The sequence below is a fragment of the Sus scrofa genome, chromosome 13, assembly GCF_054392235.1.
Source record: "Sus scrofa isolate SSC_HxYL_T2T_F1_AM1 chromosome 13, Sscrofa_HxYL_maternal_Yorkshire_Landrace_v2.0, whole genome shotgun sequence".
Classification (NCBI taxonomy): Eukaryota; Metazoa; Chordata; class Mammalia; order Artiodactyla; family Suidae; genus Sus; species Sus scrofa.
In genome coordinates this window covers 173,523,187-173,543,802 of record NC_139395.1, presented here as the reverse complement: position 1 = coordinate 173,543,802, position 20,616 = coordinate 173,523,187, and the positions used below count along the sequence as shown (strand labels likewise).

At 38.8% G+C, this 20,616-nt stretch overlaps 1 protein-coding gene across 18 annotated transcripts in view; it reads left to right on the top strand.

Annotated features, from left to right (window-relative positions):
* CMSS1 (cms1 ribosomal small subunit homolog) overlaps positions 1-20,360 on the top strand; it is a 395,732-nt gene extending 375,372 nt beyond the window's left edge. For 15 of the 18 annotated variants that reach the window (XM_021071318.2, XM_021071315.2, XM_021071314.2 and 12 more), the window contains 6 exons: positions 798-857; positions 2,559-2,661; positions 6,608-6,668; positions 7,728-7,815; positions 14,097-14,185; positions 16,582-20,360. In XM_021071318.2, coding sequence (XP_020926977.1) covers positions 798-857; positions 2,559-2,661; positions 6,608-6,668; positions 7,728-7,815; positions 14,097-14,185; positions 16,582-16,665 — 485 coding nt within the window. In that variant the 3' untranslated portion in view covers positions 16,666-20,360. Of the gene's footprint in view, positions 1-797; positions 858-2,558; positions 2,662-6,607; positions 6,669-7,727; positions 8,405-8,887; positions 10,267-14,096; positions 14,186-16,581 lie in introns of those variants that run through there. The other 3 variants (XR_014824952.1, XR_014824953.1, XR_014824954.1) reach the window with 2 other exon arrangements.
* Positions 20,361-20,616: the final 256 nt, after the last annotated feature.

Here is a 20,616-nt window from a genome sequence, read left to right as displayed (position 1 = left end):
TCTACCATGTATTGCTCATCCATTTTCTCCTGTACGGACACTTAGGTTGCCTGTAGTCCCCCAGTATTACAAATAATGCTAGTATGAATGTACCTGAGTATGTCTCTTTATAGACCACACAAGAATTTCTTTCCATTATTTATTCAGGATTGTGATCCTGGTGTAGACATCTTAATTTTACTGTCTAGGATAGCTATACCAATTTATACCTCCACCTACAGTCTACAAGAGTTTCTATCATCCTACATTCTGAGCAATGCTTGGTATTATACATCTTCCAAACAGTTGCCATTCTGGTGTGTGTGCAAAGTGTTATCTCTTCTTGTATTAATTTGCATTTTTCTGATGACAAGTGAATTTAATGATCTCTGCATAGATTTGTTAGCTATTTCAGCTTTGCCTTTGTGTGTTGCCTACTCCATGGACTTGAAAATAAAGATGCTTCCAGAGAATTATGTCCAATTTCTTGGTATAGACCATGATGGAAGATAATATAAGAAAAGGAATGTGTATGTGCGTGCGTGCGTGTGTGTGTGTGTGTGTGTATGACTGGATCACTCTACTGTACAGCATTACAAATCAACTATAATAAAAAATAAAGATCCATTTGTCCATTGAATGATACAGCAAGTTATTGCTGCTGCTTTTGTTTTAAATGCTAGACAGCACTTTAAAATGAGCCTCCAATTCAGTAATGTTATACAACCTGTTCAAGATTGCGCCATTCACATTTAATCTATTTTGAGTATGTCTATATTTGCAAAATCCTATATAAAGCATGTTTCTCATATTTTTAGATTCCTGCTTTCTCAAGGCCAATGATTTGACTCACAGTCTTTCATCATACCTAAAAGAAAGTAAGTAAACTCATTTTTTTAAATTATTCAAGCTATTATTTCCATTAAAACATAAGGTCTGTTTCTTTAAAATAAAAACTTTTTTTTTCTTTTTAGGGCCACAGCATATGGACGTTCCCAAGCTAAGGGTCGAATTGGAGCTGCAACTGCTGGCCTATGCCACAGCCACAGCAATGCAGGATCCGAGCTGCATCTGTGACCTACACCATAGCTAAGGGCAACCCTGGATCCTTAACCCACTGAAAGAGGCCAGGGATCGAACCTGGGTCCCAATGGATCCTAGTTGGGATCATTATAGCTGAGCCACAACAGGAACTCCTAAAATAAAACTTTTAGAAGTACAGTTAAAATCAAGTTCTCACCCTAACTGGATTTTTTTTTTTTTTTTTTTTTTTTTTTTGCTTTTTAGGGCCACACCCGTGGCATATGGAAGTTCCTAGGCTAGGGGTCTAATCAGAGCTACAGCTGCAGGCCTATGCCACAGCCATAGCAACTTGGGATCTGAACTGCATCTGCAACCTACATTACACCTCTCGGCAATACCGGATCCTTAACCCACTGAGCAGGGTCAGGGATCAACATCCTCATGGATCCTAGTTGGGTTCGTTAACCACTGAACCATGAAGGGAACTCCCTTAAATGGATTTTAAGTGAAGGTTGTTTGGGTCTGTCTTGATATTATTATTTATTTGAATTTATTCTTGCTTTTTCTGGATTGAGGATTTGGGTATTGATCTTACTTTTTGTTTTACAACAATGTTAGTATTCCAATATTAATATTCCAATATTAATATTCCAGTATTAGGAGTATTAGACTTGGAATCAGCAGAATTATTAGTGTTCTAGTCCCAGGTCCCTCATTAATTTGCTGTTTGACCTAGGACAAGTCACTGAGGACACCTCTGAGACTCAGATTTGTGATCTGAAAGACAAGAAGGTTGGATTATGTAATCTTGAACCCAGCTCTGAGATTCTGAAATTTTGTTCCTATGTTCAGAACTCAGACCATGGCTATTGCATAGACAGTGTAATTAGATCTTTTCCATAAGTATTGTATGTAGGCAATAGTAACTAGATTACTCATGCTGAGTAGTCATTTATTTCTGACCAACAATCAGATAGTTTAGATATAGAGATTTAACATTCTTCTTTCAAATTCTATCCCAATTCTGATGACTGTCAACTTGAGTCCATAAACATGCCTCAAATTCAGCAAATGTAGATAATGATAGAATTAATCTCACTGAAAACCAAAAAAGATAATTATGTAAAGTGCTTAGCACAGTGTCAGTGTTTAACAAATATTTGCCATTATTTTGATATCATTTCCATTTTGTACCTTATACTGAGTGTCCCTTTAAAATTTAACATCAGATCGGAGCTCTTTTCCTGTTTAGTCAACATTGCCTTCAAGCATCAAACATAATATATAAGAAATATTGTATTGTTACAAACATTTTTTACTTAGTCCTAAAACTGGTCACATGTAGCTACTTAGCATATTATATGTTTTGTGACATAAGTTAATTATATTTCATTTTAATCTAATATCTAGAATACCCACAGAATAAAATCTAAACAATGCTCATTATATTTTATTTTACTTAAATAATAACAAAGAAGTACTTGGAGAATATTCAACTTCAGAGGCCTAATTTAGGCTATATTTAGAGCAATATTTTTTTAATGATCTTTTTTCAGTCTGCCCTAAATGGGTGAAACTTCGGAAAAGCCACAGTGAGAAGAAATCAGTCCTGATGCTGATTATCTGCAGCTCTGCCATCCGAGCCTTGGAGCTCATTAGGTAGGAATTTTCACCTGTTCTATTTTGTAAATATTTTCTAAGTAACCAGTATGTGCCAAGCTGATATGTTCTATATGCTAGAGATGTGGCAGTGAACAAAATAGAATCTCCTGTCTCATGGAACTTACTTTCCAGTAAGGAAGACGGACAATAAACAAATAAATACACATTATAATGTCAATTAGTGGTAAGTTATTTAAGAAAAAAATAAAAGCATGGCAAAGGCATAGAAGAGGGTAGGGGTTACTTTTAAACAGGTGGTCCCAGAAAGCTTTTCTAGGAAAGTGACATTGAGTAGAGACTTGAACAAAGTAAAGGAGAAAGCAAAGCACATACCTGGAAGAAGAGTATTCCAGGCAGAGGGAAGAGTAAGTATAAAAGGCCCTGAGATGGGATGCCTTTGGAAGATTTTGAGCGGAGGAATCACGTGATCTGAATAATCATTCTAAAGAATCACTTTGGCTGCTGTGTGGAGAACAGACATTATAGAGAGCAAGGGTAAAGCGGGGAGATTATACAAGAAACAACCAGTCAGGAGAAATAACGAAAGAAAAGATCTTATTTAATAGCAATGCATGTCTCAGCAGGTTAAGGATACACTGTTGCCCCTGCTGTAGCACGGGTTTGATCCCTGGCCTGGGAACTTCCACCTGCCATAGATGAAGTCAAAAATTAAATTAAAATTTGAAAAAATAGCAGAGAGCGTCCTTGTCTGCCCGATTGCATCTCTCACAAGCGTCCTGTTCTAATAAATCTGTTTCTTGCCTATCAAAAAAATTTTTTTGAAAAAAATAGAACAATGAGGAATAAACTTATCAAAATTTAGATAAGGAAAATATTACATAAGGAATGCAAAAGATCTTAAACAAAAAGGCATACCATAATAGGAAGATTCAATGTAAGTATGTCTGTTTAACCTAGGATAATCTACAAATTTCACAGATTCCTAGTGAAACTCCAATAGAATTATTTTTTGAACTAGATAAAGTAGTTCTAAGTTCATATGAGAAAATACAGAAGCAAAAATACCTGAGGAAATTCTAAAAAAGAATGCTAGTGAGGATACTATGCCTATAGTATCTATCAAATTATTTAAAAAAACATAAAGTCTTGATAATTAAAACAGTATGGAACTGGCATATACGTGACAGACAGATCAGAACAGTAGAACAAAATTGAAAGTTTAGAAATAGATTCATATGCATCTGAAAGTGCAGCATATGGCAAAAGCAACAAATCAGTAGGGAAAGATGAATTATTTAATAATTGGTGTTGGTCAAATGCTTTCACTCACATGTGGAATCTGAAAAAAGGACAGAATGAACTTCTTTGCAGAACAGATACTGACTCACAGACTTTGGAAAACTTATGGTTTCCAAAGAAGACAGTTTGTGGGGTGGGGGATACGCTGGGGTTGTGAGATGGAAATCCTATAAAATTGGAATGTGATGATCATTGTACAACTATAAATGTAATAAATTCACTGAGTAATAAAAAAAATTTCCAAAACAATAAAAAAAATCAATTGGTGTTGGAACTACTGTGTGTAGCCATTTGAAAAAATTAGGTTGGACCCATATCTCACTTCTTAAACTAAAATAAATTGCTGGATGGACCAAAAATTCAAATGTAAAAATTAAGTTTTAAGGATAATTTGTTGGAGGAGTCCCTGTTTTGGCTCAGTGATAACAAATCCGACTAGTATCCATGAGGACTTGGGTTCAATCCCTGGCCTCACTCAGGGGGTTAAGGATGTGGTGTTGCCATGAGCTGTGGTGTATGTTGCAGGCACGGCTCGGATCCCACGTTGCTGGCATAGGCTGGCAGCTACAGCTCCAATTTGACCCCTAGCCTGGGAACTTCATATGCCACTGGTGCGGCCCTAAAAAAAAAAAAAGGAAATACACACACACACACAAAATGGGATTTACTGAGACTCACACTCTCCTGGGACTAGGCTCTGCACCAGGCTTTGACTGGAAACATAGCAAAGGAAAATCTAAGTCCTGAAGAAAAAGAAACTTGATCAAATAGACTAAGGTGCAAATATAGACTTTCCATAGTTATGTAGCATCTATTTTTCTAAGTGAACTAACTTGACCATGAATTTTAAAAAGTAATTTTTTAAGCCTTGGTAGTAGTCCTTTAAATCCTTCTTTCCCACTAGGTACACACATTAAATTGTATCTCACATTCTTTCAATAAAACAAAAGTATTTCTTTCAACTGTTTCTGCTCTAAATATAATTGATCTTCAAGAGCACCTGCTTCTGGGTAGCTGTACTTGCTAGTTATGAAATTGTCAAGAGTTCACATTGATTTTCCGTGTTCTAAAAACTACCACCACAGAATTCATTTCAGATTCAGACACTATTAGTAAAGAGGTTAGCCTGGAGGTGGCTTCTTAAAGACAAGTTGTCACATTGATTTAAGTTTTCACTGTACTCAAATGGCTTTCTGAGGGGCATAGAAGCACTATGTTGTCATACTTCATTTGCCAGTTCTCAGTGTTTTTCTGTGTCTTTAGCAATATTATGATCCATTTTCAAGGTTAGGTGATTTGCAGTAGGTTATTTCTGAATAGGTACAAAGAGCCCTATTCATAAAGGCTAATACTGAATAATTTTAAATTTTGAAAAAAATCTCTTCTCTTGAAAAGCATGAGTTAAGTTATATATGTTCCCTGAATTGTCTTCCTAATGAATCTTGCCATGGAGAAAGCTCATGTGTAAGTAAGTACAGACTTGAATACAACAGAACTTGTGTAGCATGAGTCGCTATTTTGTAAACTGATATATTCCTCCTGGTCAGTAATATTTCTCAAATAATGATATATAGGAGTTTCCATTATATATAATAATTATATATTATAATATTCTGAGCAGTATTCCCATGTTCTATTCCCAAATATCAACTAAAAGATTGTTCTTTTATACCCATTTGTACCCAAAGCATTTCCAGATATAAAACTTTACAGAAAGGCTCACTCTGCAGAATCATTCAAAGTGGCAGACTGCTCTGAATGAAGGACATAAGCCCTCCTGCTCCTCCCTGCCTGCTCATCCCTGTCCCCTCAGGGTAGCCACAGGCTGACGTCACTGTTAAAATATTTCTCATGACCAAATTTTGTATGAGAACTGTACTGCAGAGTTTGAAGGTAAATTTTCTGCCAGGGACCTAAAATACAGAACTCTTGTATTACGGTTGTTAAAAGAACAAAATCCAACCGAGCAAATTTGAAGATTGAATTGGCTTTTATTCAATGATTCATGAATTGGGTGAGCATCATTCTATCTAGCCTTCAGAAGGGCATTCCAAAGGGTTGTGAAAAATGAAAGGTTTTTATAGGAAAAAGGGTGGGGCAAAGGAGCTGTTAGCAAAAGAAAAGGAAGACTTATTTTTAGGCCAGGACATCTTCTTTTTGGAAGGAAAGAAATGGCAAAGGTATTATCTTCCCCTGGGGTGGGGAGGGGCCACAGGACAATTTACCTTACTGGCACTTGACCAGAAATTCCAGACTGGCTAATTAAGATTTTATTTCTGAGAGAGGCTAAAACTGCAGTTAGATCAAGTATTATATCTGGGTTCCGTAACATAGATTTTTAGCATGAGTGATGCCGTTTTGGGGCTGTGGTTTTCATTTTAACACAAGTGAAGGGCAAATACACATATTTCAGTAATCAAAGAAACCTAAAGTTAACTTTGTGTCTGAGAATTAGAAGCCAACCTGGATGCATGCCTAAATAAAGACCACCCCACTTTCATTCCAGAGATGGGCTAACTTGAAAATCAGAATTTTTTGTGTATCTGTATACATCCACATACACATGCAAATATATACACACATGTAAATGCACATGTTCTTTTGAATAAACCAATAATTAAGTAGTTGACATGTCCTTGAATGAATAAATTTCCTTATGTGTAAATCTATTATTTTTCATTAGGTCGATGACTGCATTCAGAGGAGACAGCAAAGTTATGAAATTATTTGCAAAACACATAAAGGTAAGCAAGGGCTTGTGGTTCCTGATAAAGGGTAGAAGTGGTCCTTAAAGATCAGCCTTCAGGAGTTCCCGTCATGGTCATGCGCAGTGGTTAACGAATCAGACTAGGAACCATGAGGTTTCGGGTTCGATCCCTACCCTTTCTCAGTGGGTTAGGGATCTGGTGTTGCCGTGAGCTGTGGCGTAGGTCGCAGACGCGGCTTGGATCTGGCGTTGCTGTGGCTCTGGCGTAGGCTGGCAGCTACAACCCCGATTAGACCCATAGCCTAGGAACCTCCATATGCCTTGGGAGCGGCCCAAGAAATGGCAGAAAGACAAAAAAAAAAAAAATCAGGCTTCAGTTTTGTTTGTTTGTTTTTGTCTTTTTGCCTTTTCTAGGGCCACTCCTTTGGCATATGGAGGTTCCCAGGCTAAGGGTCCAATCAGAGCTGTAGCTGCCGGCCTACGCCAAAGCCACAGCAACGCGGGATCCGAGCCTCGTCTGCAATCTACACCACAGCTCGTGGCAATGCCAGATCCCTAACCCACTGAGCGAGGCCAGGGATGGAACCCGCAACCTCATGGTTCCTAGTTGGATTTGTTAACCACTGAGCCACAACAGGAACTCCAAGCTTCAGTTTTTTTACTTCAGCTCTTTTCCTTATCTCCTTCGCAAGCATGTTCTTTGGTACCTTCCTTATGTAACATATTTAACAACCATTCTGGTTTTCTTTGCATTCCTTGCCTCTCCCCCAACAATAGTCACCATTCCTCTATGCTCCAAGATTGCTATACAGAAGCTGAGGTTTAACCCCTGGAATTTTTGAAGATTTACCAGTTTTCTAGGGAGATGCTCTTCTGTCTTGGTGTTAACCTTCTTTGCCCCTGAAGTTGACCCTAAACAAGGGTAGCCACATTCACTTTTTTACTTTCTTAGCTTTTAGACTAAATGCTCTAAAATGGACTGTGATTGAACTTTTTCTTTTTTTTTTTTTTTTCCGTATTTCCCCAATACATTTTTTTTTTCATACTGGACTTTCTAATGACTCTTCTTTTCTTTGTTATCTTTCCTTTTGGATAGGTCCAAGAGCAGGTAAAATTGCTGGAGAAGCGTGTGGTACACCTGGGTGTAGGAACTCCAGGAAGGATTAAAGAACTTGTTAAACAAGGTATGAAAAGAGGCAGTGATACTCCTACTCAGAGCTAGGGTTTGTCTTACCCCTATGTAAGTTTGGGAAACCACATGTGTGATGTAGTGAAACTAGACCTCTGTATTAATTCAGGAGTTGGAGACCCAGTGTTTAGTCTCTAAAGCCAGCCAGCAGGTATACTGTAGTAGGAAATGGTAAGGGTTGTGGCAGACTGTAGTACATGTGCCCATCTAAATACACTTTAAGCAGGTTAGTGATCCACAATTTATTTTACCAATTTGCAGCCTCTGGAATTTGTATAGCTACATGTGTTGAGTATTTCTCTCTTACTTGAGTCTTGGTTCCCTAAAGCTTCCATTCCAGTTTCAGACTGGTATATAAAATATGTTCAAACAAAAATGCAGTTTTTGAAGTTCCTGTTGCAGCTCAATAGATTAAGGACTGGATGCTGTTTCCATAAGGATGAAGGTTCAGTCCCTGACCTCACTTAGTGGGTTAAGGATCTGGCATTGCTGTGAGCTGCATTGTAGGTCCCAGACATGGCTTGGACCTGGTGTTGCTGTGGCTGTGGTATAGGCCTACAGCTGTAGCTCCACTTCAACCCCTAGCCTGGGAACATCCATATGCTTCAGGTATAGCCATAAAAAGAAAAAAAAATGCAGTTTCTATGGATGAAATACAACTATTCTAGAACACTTCTTCCAAATGCATTTCTCTTTTAGTGCTTTTCCCAAACAGTTTTCCAGACAGCATCCACAAACTTGATAGTTTGTTGACTTTCTCAACACCAGTAGCCTGAAAAACACTGACCTGCTGATGATTTTATTACATGTTCTATCTGCCAAATAAATTAAGGTTTCTTTTCAATGCTCATATCTAAATTACTCATCTAGGAGTTCCCATCGTGGTTCAGTGGTTAACGAATTTGACTAGGAACCATGAGGTTGCAGGTTCGATCCCTGGCCTCAATTAGTGGGTTAAGGATCTGGCGTTGCCATGAGCTGTGGTGTAGGTTGCAGACGCGGCTCAGATCCGACGTTGCTGTGGCTCTGGTGTAGGCCAGGGACTACAGCTCCAATTAGACCCCTAGCCTGGGAACCTCCATATGCCAAGGGTACAGCCCTAGAAAAAGACAATAAACAAATAAATAACTCATTTAATATAGTATTAGAACTTTATTTTAGAACTGTCTGGAGGTATTCCTGGGTTTTTATATATCTGAAAGTAGTGTGTTCATCAATATAGTGTCTCAGTATAGAGATGGCCATTTGCCAGGAAGCAAAAGAGAGCTGGAAATACTAGTACTTCTCTCCAGATGAAAACCATGGGTAAGTGAACTCACTGTATGCAGAGGTCTGTGCACTTACAAGGAATTAACAAACTTGAGCTCCAGACAGGAAGGGAAACAAATATTTTTTGAGTTCCTACCTATACTCAGTGCAATGCTGGATACCCTCACATATATTATTTAGTACTCCTGTACTCCTGGCATCCTTGCAGGCTACCATTCTTTTTGCATGTGGGGTTTTTTTTGTTTGTTTGTTTGTTTTGGGGTTTCATTTTTTTTTTGTTTTTTTGTTTGTTTGTTTGTTTGTTGATTTTGGTTTGCTTTGCTTTGCTTTTCTTTGCTTTGCTTTTTAGGGTTGCACTTGCAGCATATAAAAGTTCCCAGGCTGGGAGTCAAATCAGAACTACAGCTGCCAGCCTACACCACAGCCACAATAACTTGGGATCCAAGCCAAGTCTGCAACCTACACTACAGCTCACAGCAACACCAGATCCTTAACCCACTGAGTGAGGGCCAGGGATCACATCCGAATCCTTATGGATCCTAGTGGGGTTCGTTAACCTCTGAGCCACAAAGGGAACTTCCTACCATTCTTATTTCTTATGAGAGAAAACTGAAACTTTGAAGGGCTACATACAGCCCCTCCCCAAATCTCTCATTGTAGGCCTTCCTGGTTCCAGAGCCTTTTCCCCTCAAGGAGCTCCTGATCCAGTTGAAGAGATAAATGTACATAGAATGAGACAGACAACATGACACAGTAAATGCCTAGGGCCAAATGAGCACTTTTAAGTCCTATAGGAGTTGAAAATGAGGGAGGGATTATTATGGTGACTAAGTCTGCAGGGAAGGCTTTACAGAGGAAAGTGTCTTTAACTGATCTTTGAAGTATGGAGAGGATTAAAGTAGGATCTTTGAAGTATGGAGATGTTAGAGAAGCATTTGGGAATGGGAGAACAGCTGAATCAGAAGCAGACAGGCAGATACATGGGGTCTATCCAGAGGAGACAATAAATATGCAGAACCATGTTATTATGGACTTAATTTCTGGATGCAAATCCCAGGTCCAGCAGTTTACCAGTTCTGTGACTTGGCAAGTTTCCTAACCTTTCTAAACCTGTTTCTTTATCCGAAGACAAAGTAGTAATAGCACCTACCTCAAAGGCTTATCATGCCAATAAAAAGCTACATGGTGAGTGTTGCACCTAAAAACTCAAAAAATACTGGTCATTACTTTTATTAAAGAGACCATCTGTCTAGGTTGGAGACTTCATGAGCTGTGGTGGCCTGTGCTTCATTTAGAAAGAAGGTCAGATTTTGCACAGTGATTGGCTGAATTTTTGTCTTGTGACCCTAGTAAGGTGATGAAAGTAAAGGAGCAGATAAGAGGCTCTCCTGATCTGTCTATGAGTCCTGGAATTGGGAGAGACTGGCTGGGCAGATGGAGAGGCCAAGGATGTACCCTTCCTCTCTCACAGCTCTTAGCCAAAGATTTACCTCTCCCCTTCCTGGATTCCAGATGTTCTGTGTGTTTCCAGGCCCCCCATGTAACAGAGTCACTCTTATCCATATTTAATATTTAAAAGAGAGAATGGGAGAGAAAATGAACTGGTCCAGACTTGAAATTAGATTCCTACAGAGTTGTGAAAACTCACTGTGAAAGCTTATTTCATTTAAGGAGTGGAAAAGTCATTTAAGGAGCTGTCAACTTTTTTTTAATAATACTAATGAAAAAAACTCTTCTGATTGGATGAATGCGTTAATCCCATTAACTACAGATGTTAGGCTACATAAAAAAAATTTTTTTGTCTTTTTTGCCATTTCTTGGACCACTCCCTCGGCATAGGGAGGTTCCCAGGCTAGGGGTCTAATCAGAGCTGTAGCTGCCAGCCCATGCCAGAGCCACAGCAACGCGAGGATCCGAGCCACGTCTTTGACCTACACCATACCTCACGGCAATGCCAGATCCCTAACCCACTGAGCAAGGCCAGGGATCAAACCCCCAACCTCATGGTTCCTAGTCGGATTTGTTAACCACTGAGCCACAAGGGGAACTCCTACATAAAAATTTTTTAAAGAGAATAATTCCAGCACTCTAAAAACTGAAAAATCTGACAAAGCAAGATAAATGGCACATAACTCATTTTATGTAGCTGTTTATGACTTAAGATATTTCATATATATATATGATACATTAAGGAGAGTTTCATCAAAAGATACCCCATAACATTGAGATCAGTATGCTTTGTATTATAAAGAATTACATTTTTTTATTTAATAATGAAGGGGATTTTCTAATTATGAGACCATTAGTAAAATGTAAAAAGACACAGAAAAGAAAATAAGTCACTTTAAAGACAATATCATTAGTTGATATTAAATATATTTCCTTTCAGTCTTTTTTCTATGCATTTATGTATCTCTTTTTGTAACTGGAGATCATACTGTACATAATAACTTTATAACCTATCTTGTCTACATAATATATCTCATGAAATAGTTGTCATGAAATAGTTTTACTTTTTTATTTTTAACGTCTGCATAATATTCTGTTGGGTTTTTTCCTAGTTTCATTGAAATATAATCAACATTTAACACTGTGTCATCCAAAGTGAACAGCGTGCTTTGGTATATGTGATATATGTGAAATAATTAATACAGTAAGTTTAGTTAGTATCAGTCATTTCACAGTTATAATTTTTTTTTCTTTTCTTGAGGAACATTCAAGATCTATCTTGGTAGCTTTCAGATATACAGAATGCAGAATGTTGTTGTTAACTATAGTAACCATGCTGTATATTATATCCCCAGAACTTATTTATCTTAAAACTGTAAGTTTTTATCTTTTGACCACCGTCATTAGTTTCTACCTACAGCAACCACAACCAATCTGTTCTCTGCTGCTATGAACTAGGATTTTTTTTAGAGTCCACTTATAAGTGAGATCATGCAGTATTTGTCATTCACTCTCTGACAGTACTTCACTCAGCATAATGCCCTCAAGGTCCATCCATGTTGTCACAAATGGCAGGATTTTCTTCTTTTTTATAGATGAATAATACTCCTTTGTGTGTGTGACGTATTCTTTTTCCATTCATTTGTCAATGGACACTTATATTGTCTCCATGTCTTGGCTATTAGAAATAATATTCCAGTGAACATGGGGGTGCAGATGTCTTTTCGAGATACTGATTTCATTTCCTTTAGGTGTATACACAGAAGTGGAATTGCTGGTTCATAGGGTAGTTCTATTTTTAATTTTTTGAAAACCCTCCATACTATTTTCCATAATCACTGCATCAATTTACAGTCCCACCAGCAGTGCACAGGGTTCCTTTTTCTCCATGTCCTTGCCTATACTTGTTATCTCTTGTCTTTTTGGTAACAGTCATTCTGACAGGTGTGAGGGGATAGTTCATGTGATTTTGACCTTCATTTCCCTGATGATTAGTGATGTTGAGAACCTTTTCATGTATATCTTGGCCATTTAGATGTCTTCTTTGGGACAATGTCTTTTCAATGTCATTTCCATTTTAAATCAAATCATTTGTATTTTTTCCATTGATTTGTATGTGGTTTTGCATATTAACGACAAGTTATATTGATTTTTAGCAATTGTAATACAGTAAGATATTTGTGGTTTTTTTTTTTTTTGCTACTATAAGTAATTCACAGTGATCATCTTTATAAGTAACTATGCTTAGGTTTCTGGTGTTTTTATTGGGATATGTCTTAGAAGGAGAATCATGTTATCAAACAGTAAGCATTTTAAATCTTCTATTATATAATGCCCATTTGCCTTCCAGAGAGGCTATACCTGTTTGCTCTCCCACCAGGAGTCAGTTGTTTTGTTTTATTTTTGTTTTTGTTTTTGCTTTTTAGGGCCGCTTTTGCAACATATGGAAGTTCCCAAGCTAGGGGTAGAATCAGAGCTGCAGCTGCTAGCCTATGCCACAGCCACAGCAACACAGGATCCGAGCCGCATCTTCAGCCTCTACCACAGCTCATGGTAACACTGGATCCTTAACCTACTGAACGAGGCCCGGGATCGAACCCACATCCTCATGGATCCTGGTCGGTTTCATAAACTACTGAGCCACAAAGGGAACTCCCAGCAGTCAGTTATTTTTAAGGGAACACTGTCAACCCATTGTCTTTCTTAATTGATCATTTTTAACTTTGCAAAGAGAGTTTTAAATAAGAGACATTGTAGTTATAACAAGCATAAAGGTCTTTGGGGCAGAGAGCAATTTATTGAAATAATCAGTATTGAGGGGAAGTGCTGCTGGATCAAGGGAGACTTTGTTATGTTTCCAGGTGTAACATGTAATAGCTTGGGGCAGTGGGCAGAACGTGAGTGAGAAAAACTAACGGCCCAACTCAGACCTTTGAGGAATAGACAGTCCCTGAGGTCCTCTCCGGCCCCACATTCCATAATTATCTCTAGGTAGGTGGGAAGACAGCAGGAATGAGTCCTTAAGTGGTTTACCAGTCTCCTCAAAGGATAGCAGACTTTGAAGAGAGCCCATTCATCTTGACGTTCTTTTCTTCCTGAAATTAATCCCACCCCACCAAGCCTGTCCTCATCCTTCTGTCCACTCACCTCCTCAGAGTCATGCAGACTCCTTTGGACTCAACTCCTCTGAAGGGTCACTACCCCAGATTGCAGGATACATTTTTATCAAATCTCTGTCAGGAATGAGACTTTCCCCTTTGGGACTTCATGAAATGGAAGCTTGGGATTGATTCTTTGCCAACACTTGAGCATTTGACGAGCTTAGCAAGAGCAGATTCCCTGTTTCCTTGAGAATCCGTGATAAGATTGTAAGGAGAGCAAGTCTCCGAGTGCTGCATTTGTTTTCCATCAGACTGGGACAGCACTTAATGCGCAGTTTAGTTGCCAGGGGAGAAAAGAGCAAATGAGGCAAAAAGCAACCAGGAAAATACAAAATCATTTTAATAAGCTTATGTCATGAGTTCTTTCATGTAGCAACTCTCTCCCTGTCTTTTTCAGGCGGCCTTAATTTGAACCCCTTAAAGTTTCTGGTTTTTGACTGGAACTGGAGAGATCAGAAGCTAAGAAGGATGATGGACATTCCCGAGGTACCATGTAACCAGCAATCCAGCAATTGCCTTTAATCTTTTTTTTTTCAATTTGAACTTGAGTTCAAACAGAGTAATAAAGTCTTTGACATGGGGAGCCAGCACATTCTGGCCTTTGAAATGATTTCTTTTAACTCTGAAGTAACTACATTTATAGAGGACATCTCACTCCTTACACATAACTGTATCCTTTCCATGTGTTTTATAGAAATCATCTTTGTTTCTTTATTAAATGACCAGTGGCCTCTGGCCCAATGGGGACCACATCTGTACCTTTGAGAAACAGGTAGATGTAGAGGGCTTGACATATTTCCCTGCGCCTTGCTTTAGAGACGCAGTCGTGTTTGCCTTTCACTTGGAGTAGGGGGCACAAACTTGCCTTACTGCCCGCATCTCCACATACCCAAAAACCCACTCATTTAATTTAGAAGGCTCTTTTGTTTTTTGGGAGAGGGGAAATTTCGTTGCTGTTTCAGGGGATTAAAACTGATTGAATGTCTTTGTGGGAATAGCTCATTATATATTTATGAAAGCAGTAGTTCATTATATATTTATGAAGGTAATCATATCATCATAATGTGAAAGATTAAGGTTCCCATTGTGACACAGCAGGTTAAGGATCTGGTATTGTCTCTGAGGTAATATGGCTTTGATCTTTGATCTCTGGCCTGGTGCAGTGGATTAAGGATCTGGCATTGCCACAACTGGGGTGTAGGTCACAGCTGCAGCTCAGATTCAATTCCTGGCCCATGAACTTCCATATAATATGGGTGTGGGTGAAAAGAAAGAGAAAATTGATTTGCTACCCACCTTATCATCATAAGGCTAATTTTTCAATTTAGCCTGATGCTTAGAAGTAGCTGCTAAAGATAGAATATCTCACTAATTTTTTATGCTGATGAGATATTGACATGAGATTATTTTGGATATATAGGATTAAATAAAATACATTATTAAATTAAAAAAAAAAAAGTAGCTGTTGGAGAGAATAGGGTTGTGTAGTAGTAAACATGGCTGCCAGTCACCAACTGGGAGTAAATCATGGCAGCAACTATCAAAGAAGCTTGGAATCACTCTTCTAAATGTGCTGGAGGAATTAATTTACTACATAAAACTGTATCTCCAGAATGACCAAACCTGATTATAACTGATTGGTGAGTTATATCATACATTAATTCAGGCTAAAAAAACATTTTTCTCAGTTCCCTACACACACACACACCCCCCCACACACACACCACTTGGTCTCTTGAACTGACTATTTTGTTTGTTTGTTTGTTTTGGCTGCACCTGTGGCATGTGAAAATTCCCCAGCCAGGGATCAAACCTGAATCACAGCAGTGACAATGCCAAATCCTTAACCATTAGGCTACCAGGGACCTCCCTGATTGGTTTTTTCCAACCGGTTTAATCAACTAGATGTCAGGTACTTGAGGCCATATTGATGGTTTCAGTTATAATGTTAAATTGGAGTAAGTCACCACTGGTTTTATAATTATAATAATGAAGGAGAAATAGTATTCAAAAAAACCCTTTCAGAGAGCCTGTCATGGCTCAGCAGTAACAAACCCAACCTAGTATCCATGAGGATGAGGGTTCAATCCCTGACTTTGCTCAGTTGGATAAGGATCCAGCATGGCCATGAGCTGTGGAATAGGTTGCAACACAGCTCCGATTCAACCCCTAGCCTGTAAACTTCATATGACCCGGGTACAGCCCTAAAAAGCCAAAAAAAAAAAAAAAAAAAAAAAAAAACACACACCCTTTTAACTCATAGTTTTATATTGTTGATGTCATTATTAGCAGTTACCCTGTATTGAGATATTGCATATACTTTAGGCACACTTTGGGTATCTTGAAACAACTTTGTATGAGGTTTTTCCATGAGATTTTATTTCAACTGGCTATAAACAAAAGAATATTTTAATTAAACTAGTGTGCCCTTTCCTTTACTTATGTAAATATTTCAACTCTGAGTAAAACACAGATTTTGCTCTTCTTGATTCTGGCCATAAGAGCTGTATAAATACCAGGGAATCCAGATGGTTTAATTTATTCATCAACACCATCTTTTCTTTTTCTTTTTTTCTTTTTTTTCTTTTTGCTTTTTAGGGTTGCACCCATGGCATATGGAAGTTCCTAGGCTAGCAGTCTAGGGGTTAAATCAGAGCTACAGCTGCCGACCTACGTCACAGCCACAGCAACACAGGATTCAAGCCGTGTCTGTGACCTGCAACAGCTCATGCAACAGCTCATGGCAACGCCATATCCTTAACCCATGAGCAAGACCAGGGATCGAACCCACAACCTCATGATTCTTTTTCCCTGCACCACAGTGGAAACTCCAAGACCATCTTTTCTTAATCTTAACCTTTTTTTTTTCCTCTCTCACTTAGATAAGAAAGGAAGTTTTTGAACTTCTGGAAATGGGAGTCCTCAATCTATGTAAGTCAGAATCTTTGAAGCTGGGCCTTTTCTAAGTTTAGGCCTGAAGAAAATTCCTGGTTTAATGGTGCGATTTGCTTGTTTATTGGCTCTGGCACACTGCAAGCATTCAGTAACTATCAGCTATTGTTTTGTTAAGTTGACTGTATCACTGATGCATCATGGGGAATGGTGGGGATTTTTTGACAAAAATGAATCTGTCCTTTGCCAACTCCCTTGTATAATAAAGTATCATTGGTTTGTCTGTGAGTTTTGTTAGGCAGACTGAGTTTTTCTTCCACCAACTGGCCTCTGACGTGACTGCAAGAAAAGGAAAGAGCATCTGGGCAACCTTAGGCAAGCTCCTTCCCTCTCTGAGCCTCATTTTCACCAGCTGTGAATGGGAATGATACCTTGCAGGATTGCTGAGGATTTCATGAGATGGTAGATGTGGAACAGATTTGTGGCTGTGAAGCCTCGTCCCAGTGTTTAGGGTGGCACTGGTAATGGTACAAAGAGCTGGAAGTAAGTGGAACTTTGTAAATGTATAAAAGACAACAGTATAACTACAACTGTCTTATTCCTTTGTTAATTATGTTTTGAGATAATCTCACACTTATAGGAAAGTTACAAAAATAGTGTAAAGAATTCCCACATCCCCTTTTCCCGGCATCCCCAAGTGTTAACCTCTTGTATAACCACAGTACATTTATCAAAACTAAGAAATCAACATGGGCACAATACTCTTAACTACAGATTTTAGGTTTTACCAGCTTTTCCACACATATCTTTTTCCCATTCCAGGATCCAGTCAAGGATCTCACATTGTATATAGTTGTCATTCTCCTTAGTTTTCTTTTTCTTTTTCTTTTTCTTTTTTTTTTTTTTTTTTTTTCTTTCTAGAGCTGCACCCACAGCATGTGGAGGTTCCCAGGCTAGGGGTCAAATAGCAGCTGCAGCTGCCAGCCTATGCAACAGCCACAGCAATGCAGGATCTGAGCCGCATCTGCGACCTACACCACAGTTCATGGCAATGCCAGATCCTTAACACACTGAGCAAGGCCAGGGATGGAACTTACATCCTCATGGATGCTAGTCAGATTCATTAACCGCTGAGCCATGACAGGAACTCCTTCCTTAGTTTTCTAAGAAGAGCATATATAGTCTGTCACATTTAATCACTGAAGTAGTTCTGGAGGAAGAGTGTTATTTATATTTGTTTTGTTTTGTTTTTGCTTTTTAGGGTCGCACCTGCAGCATGTGGGAGTTCACAGGCTAGGGGCTGAATCAGGGCTACAGCTGCCAGCCTACATCACAGCCACATCAATACTAAATCTGAGCTGCACCTGTGACCTACCACAGTTCACAGTAATGCCAGATCCTTAACCCACTGAGCAAGGCCAAGGATTGAATCCATATCCTCATGGGTACTAGTTGGGTTTGTTTCTACTGAGCCACAATGGGAACTCCCATGTTATTTATATTTTATAGATGGTGAAACTGAATCTCAGAAAGGACACTAGTTTAAGTAGCAGAAACAGAAGTCATACCCAAATCTCCCATATTCACTTCAGAATACCAGAGTTTCTGTTTGGGAACTCAAGCATATATAACAAATGATATAATAAGGTAAATTAATACCATTACAGGTATATAAAATTCCACATTCAAATATTGCGAAATTTTAAATGAGACTGGAAGTGTAGCAAATCACCCTCTGGCAAATCACAGGCTTTCACAAGCCAGGACCTACTGTTTGTACACCTCTGTGGGCTAGAAACCACACACAGGGATTCAAAGGAAAGGGAACCAAGTTCTTTCTGCAGGACCTTGAGTCAAGCCCATCAGGTTAGAGGATAAAGAAGAAAAGTCATCACAGAATGAAAACTCATTCAAGCTAGATAAATTAAGCCCTGTTATTATATATATGTGTGTTATACCTATATTGTCTTTTTAGGGCCACACCCAAGGCGTATGGAGGTTCCCAGGCTAAGGGTTGAATCAGAGCTGCAGTTGCTGGCATGCCACAGCAACTCAGCCACAGCGACTCAGGATCTAAGCCACATCTGCAACCTACACCACAACTCAGAGCAACGCCAGATCCTTAACCCACTGAGCAAGGCCCAGGGATTGAACTTGCATCTTCATGGACACCCATGGATAGTCAGATTCATTTCTGCTGAGCCACAATGGGAACTCCCAGCCCTGTTGTTTTTATTCCTTTAGCCCTAACATGTGAGATGTTCTTGGCCATTGGTAAGAAAGAAAAAAAAAAGGGATCACATGCAACTCCTATCAATTGACATGTCTTAAATTGATCTGGAAGAAAGCATAAAGCATGACTATATAAGGGCAGATTTTCAAACTGAGACCTGTGGTCTGTGCTTTCAGAATTCAAATCAATCCACCAAGTCATTATTGACTCACCAAACCCAAAAATAAGATCGTCTTGGATATTATGTGCTCATTAAAGCGTGTGTGCGTGAGTGTACCCCAAACATATAACCACTTCCTGATTCTATACTTATATTTGGTACATTTGTATCTCAGCAGTTAATAAGATAAGACAGTGAAATATAAAATGTCTGGTAATGCTTGAGACTATCTACACAGCAGTTAAAGAAAAATGAAAGCAAGGACTTTAAAAATAACTCTCTGAAGTTTCTAATGATACCATAACACAACAGCCTCTAACAAATTATCATATCCATATCAGTGTTGAACAGTGGTTCTCAATTCAGGGCTGTTTTGACTCCCAAGGGCCATTTGCCATATCTGAAGACATGTTTGATTGTCACAACTCAGGGGGCAACTAATAGCATCTAGTGTGGGATTGTGACTGGCATTTGATGTGTAGAAGCCAAGGGCACTGTTCAGCATTCTACAAACCTATAGGACAACCCCCTGCAGTAAAGAAATGTCTGGCCTAATCGTTAATAAGTCCACAAATAACAAACCCTGGATAGGGTGTGGAGAAAATAGAACCCTCCTGCACTCTTGGTAGGAATGTAAATTGGTACAGCCACTATGGAAAACAGTATGGAGGTACCTTAGAAAATTAAATATGGAGCTACCATATTACCCAGCAATCCCACTCTTGGACATATATCAGGACAAAACTTTCCTTAAAAAAGATACATGCACCCCTATGTTCATTGCAGCACTCTTCACAATAGCCAAGACGTGGAAACAACCTAAATGTTTCAACAGATGAATGGATCAAGAAGATGTGGTATATATACACAATGGAATACTACTCAGCCATTAAAAGAACAAAATAATGCTATTTGCAGCAACATGGATGGAACTAGAGACTCTCATGCTAAGTGAAGCAAGTCAGAAAGAGAAAGACAAACACCATATGATATCACTTATATCTGGAATCTAATATACGGCACCAATGAACCTTTCCACAGAAAAGAAAATAATGGACTTGGTGAACAAACTTGTGGTTGCCAAGGGGGAGGGGAAAGGAATGGAATGGATTGGGAATTTGGGGTTAATATATGCAAACTATTGCCTTTGGAATGGATTAGCAATGAGATCCTGCTGTACAGCACTGGGAACTATATCTAGTCACTTATGATGGAGCCTGATAATGTAAGAAAAAGAATGTATGTGTATATATATATATGTGTGTGTGTGTGTGTGTGACTGGGTCACCTTGTTGCGTACAGTAGAAAATTGACAGAACACTGTAAACCAGCTGTGACGAAAAAAAAATAAAAATCATTTTTAAAAATTTAAAAAAGAGACATATCTGGCCTAAAATGTAGTGCTAACGTTGAATAGCTCTGTTGTAGAAATTTGAAAAGAAAGCATATGAAGTATATTTGTATACTTGCAGTAGGTTTATTTAGAAGAGAAATATGTGAATCTAAAAGTAACTACAGGAGTTCCCATCGTGGCGCAGTGGTTAACGAATCCGACTAGGAACCATGAGGTTGCGGGTTCGGTCCCTGCCTTTGCTCAGTGGGTTAACGATCCAGCGTTGCCGTGAGCTGTGG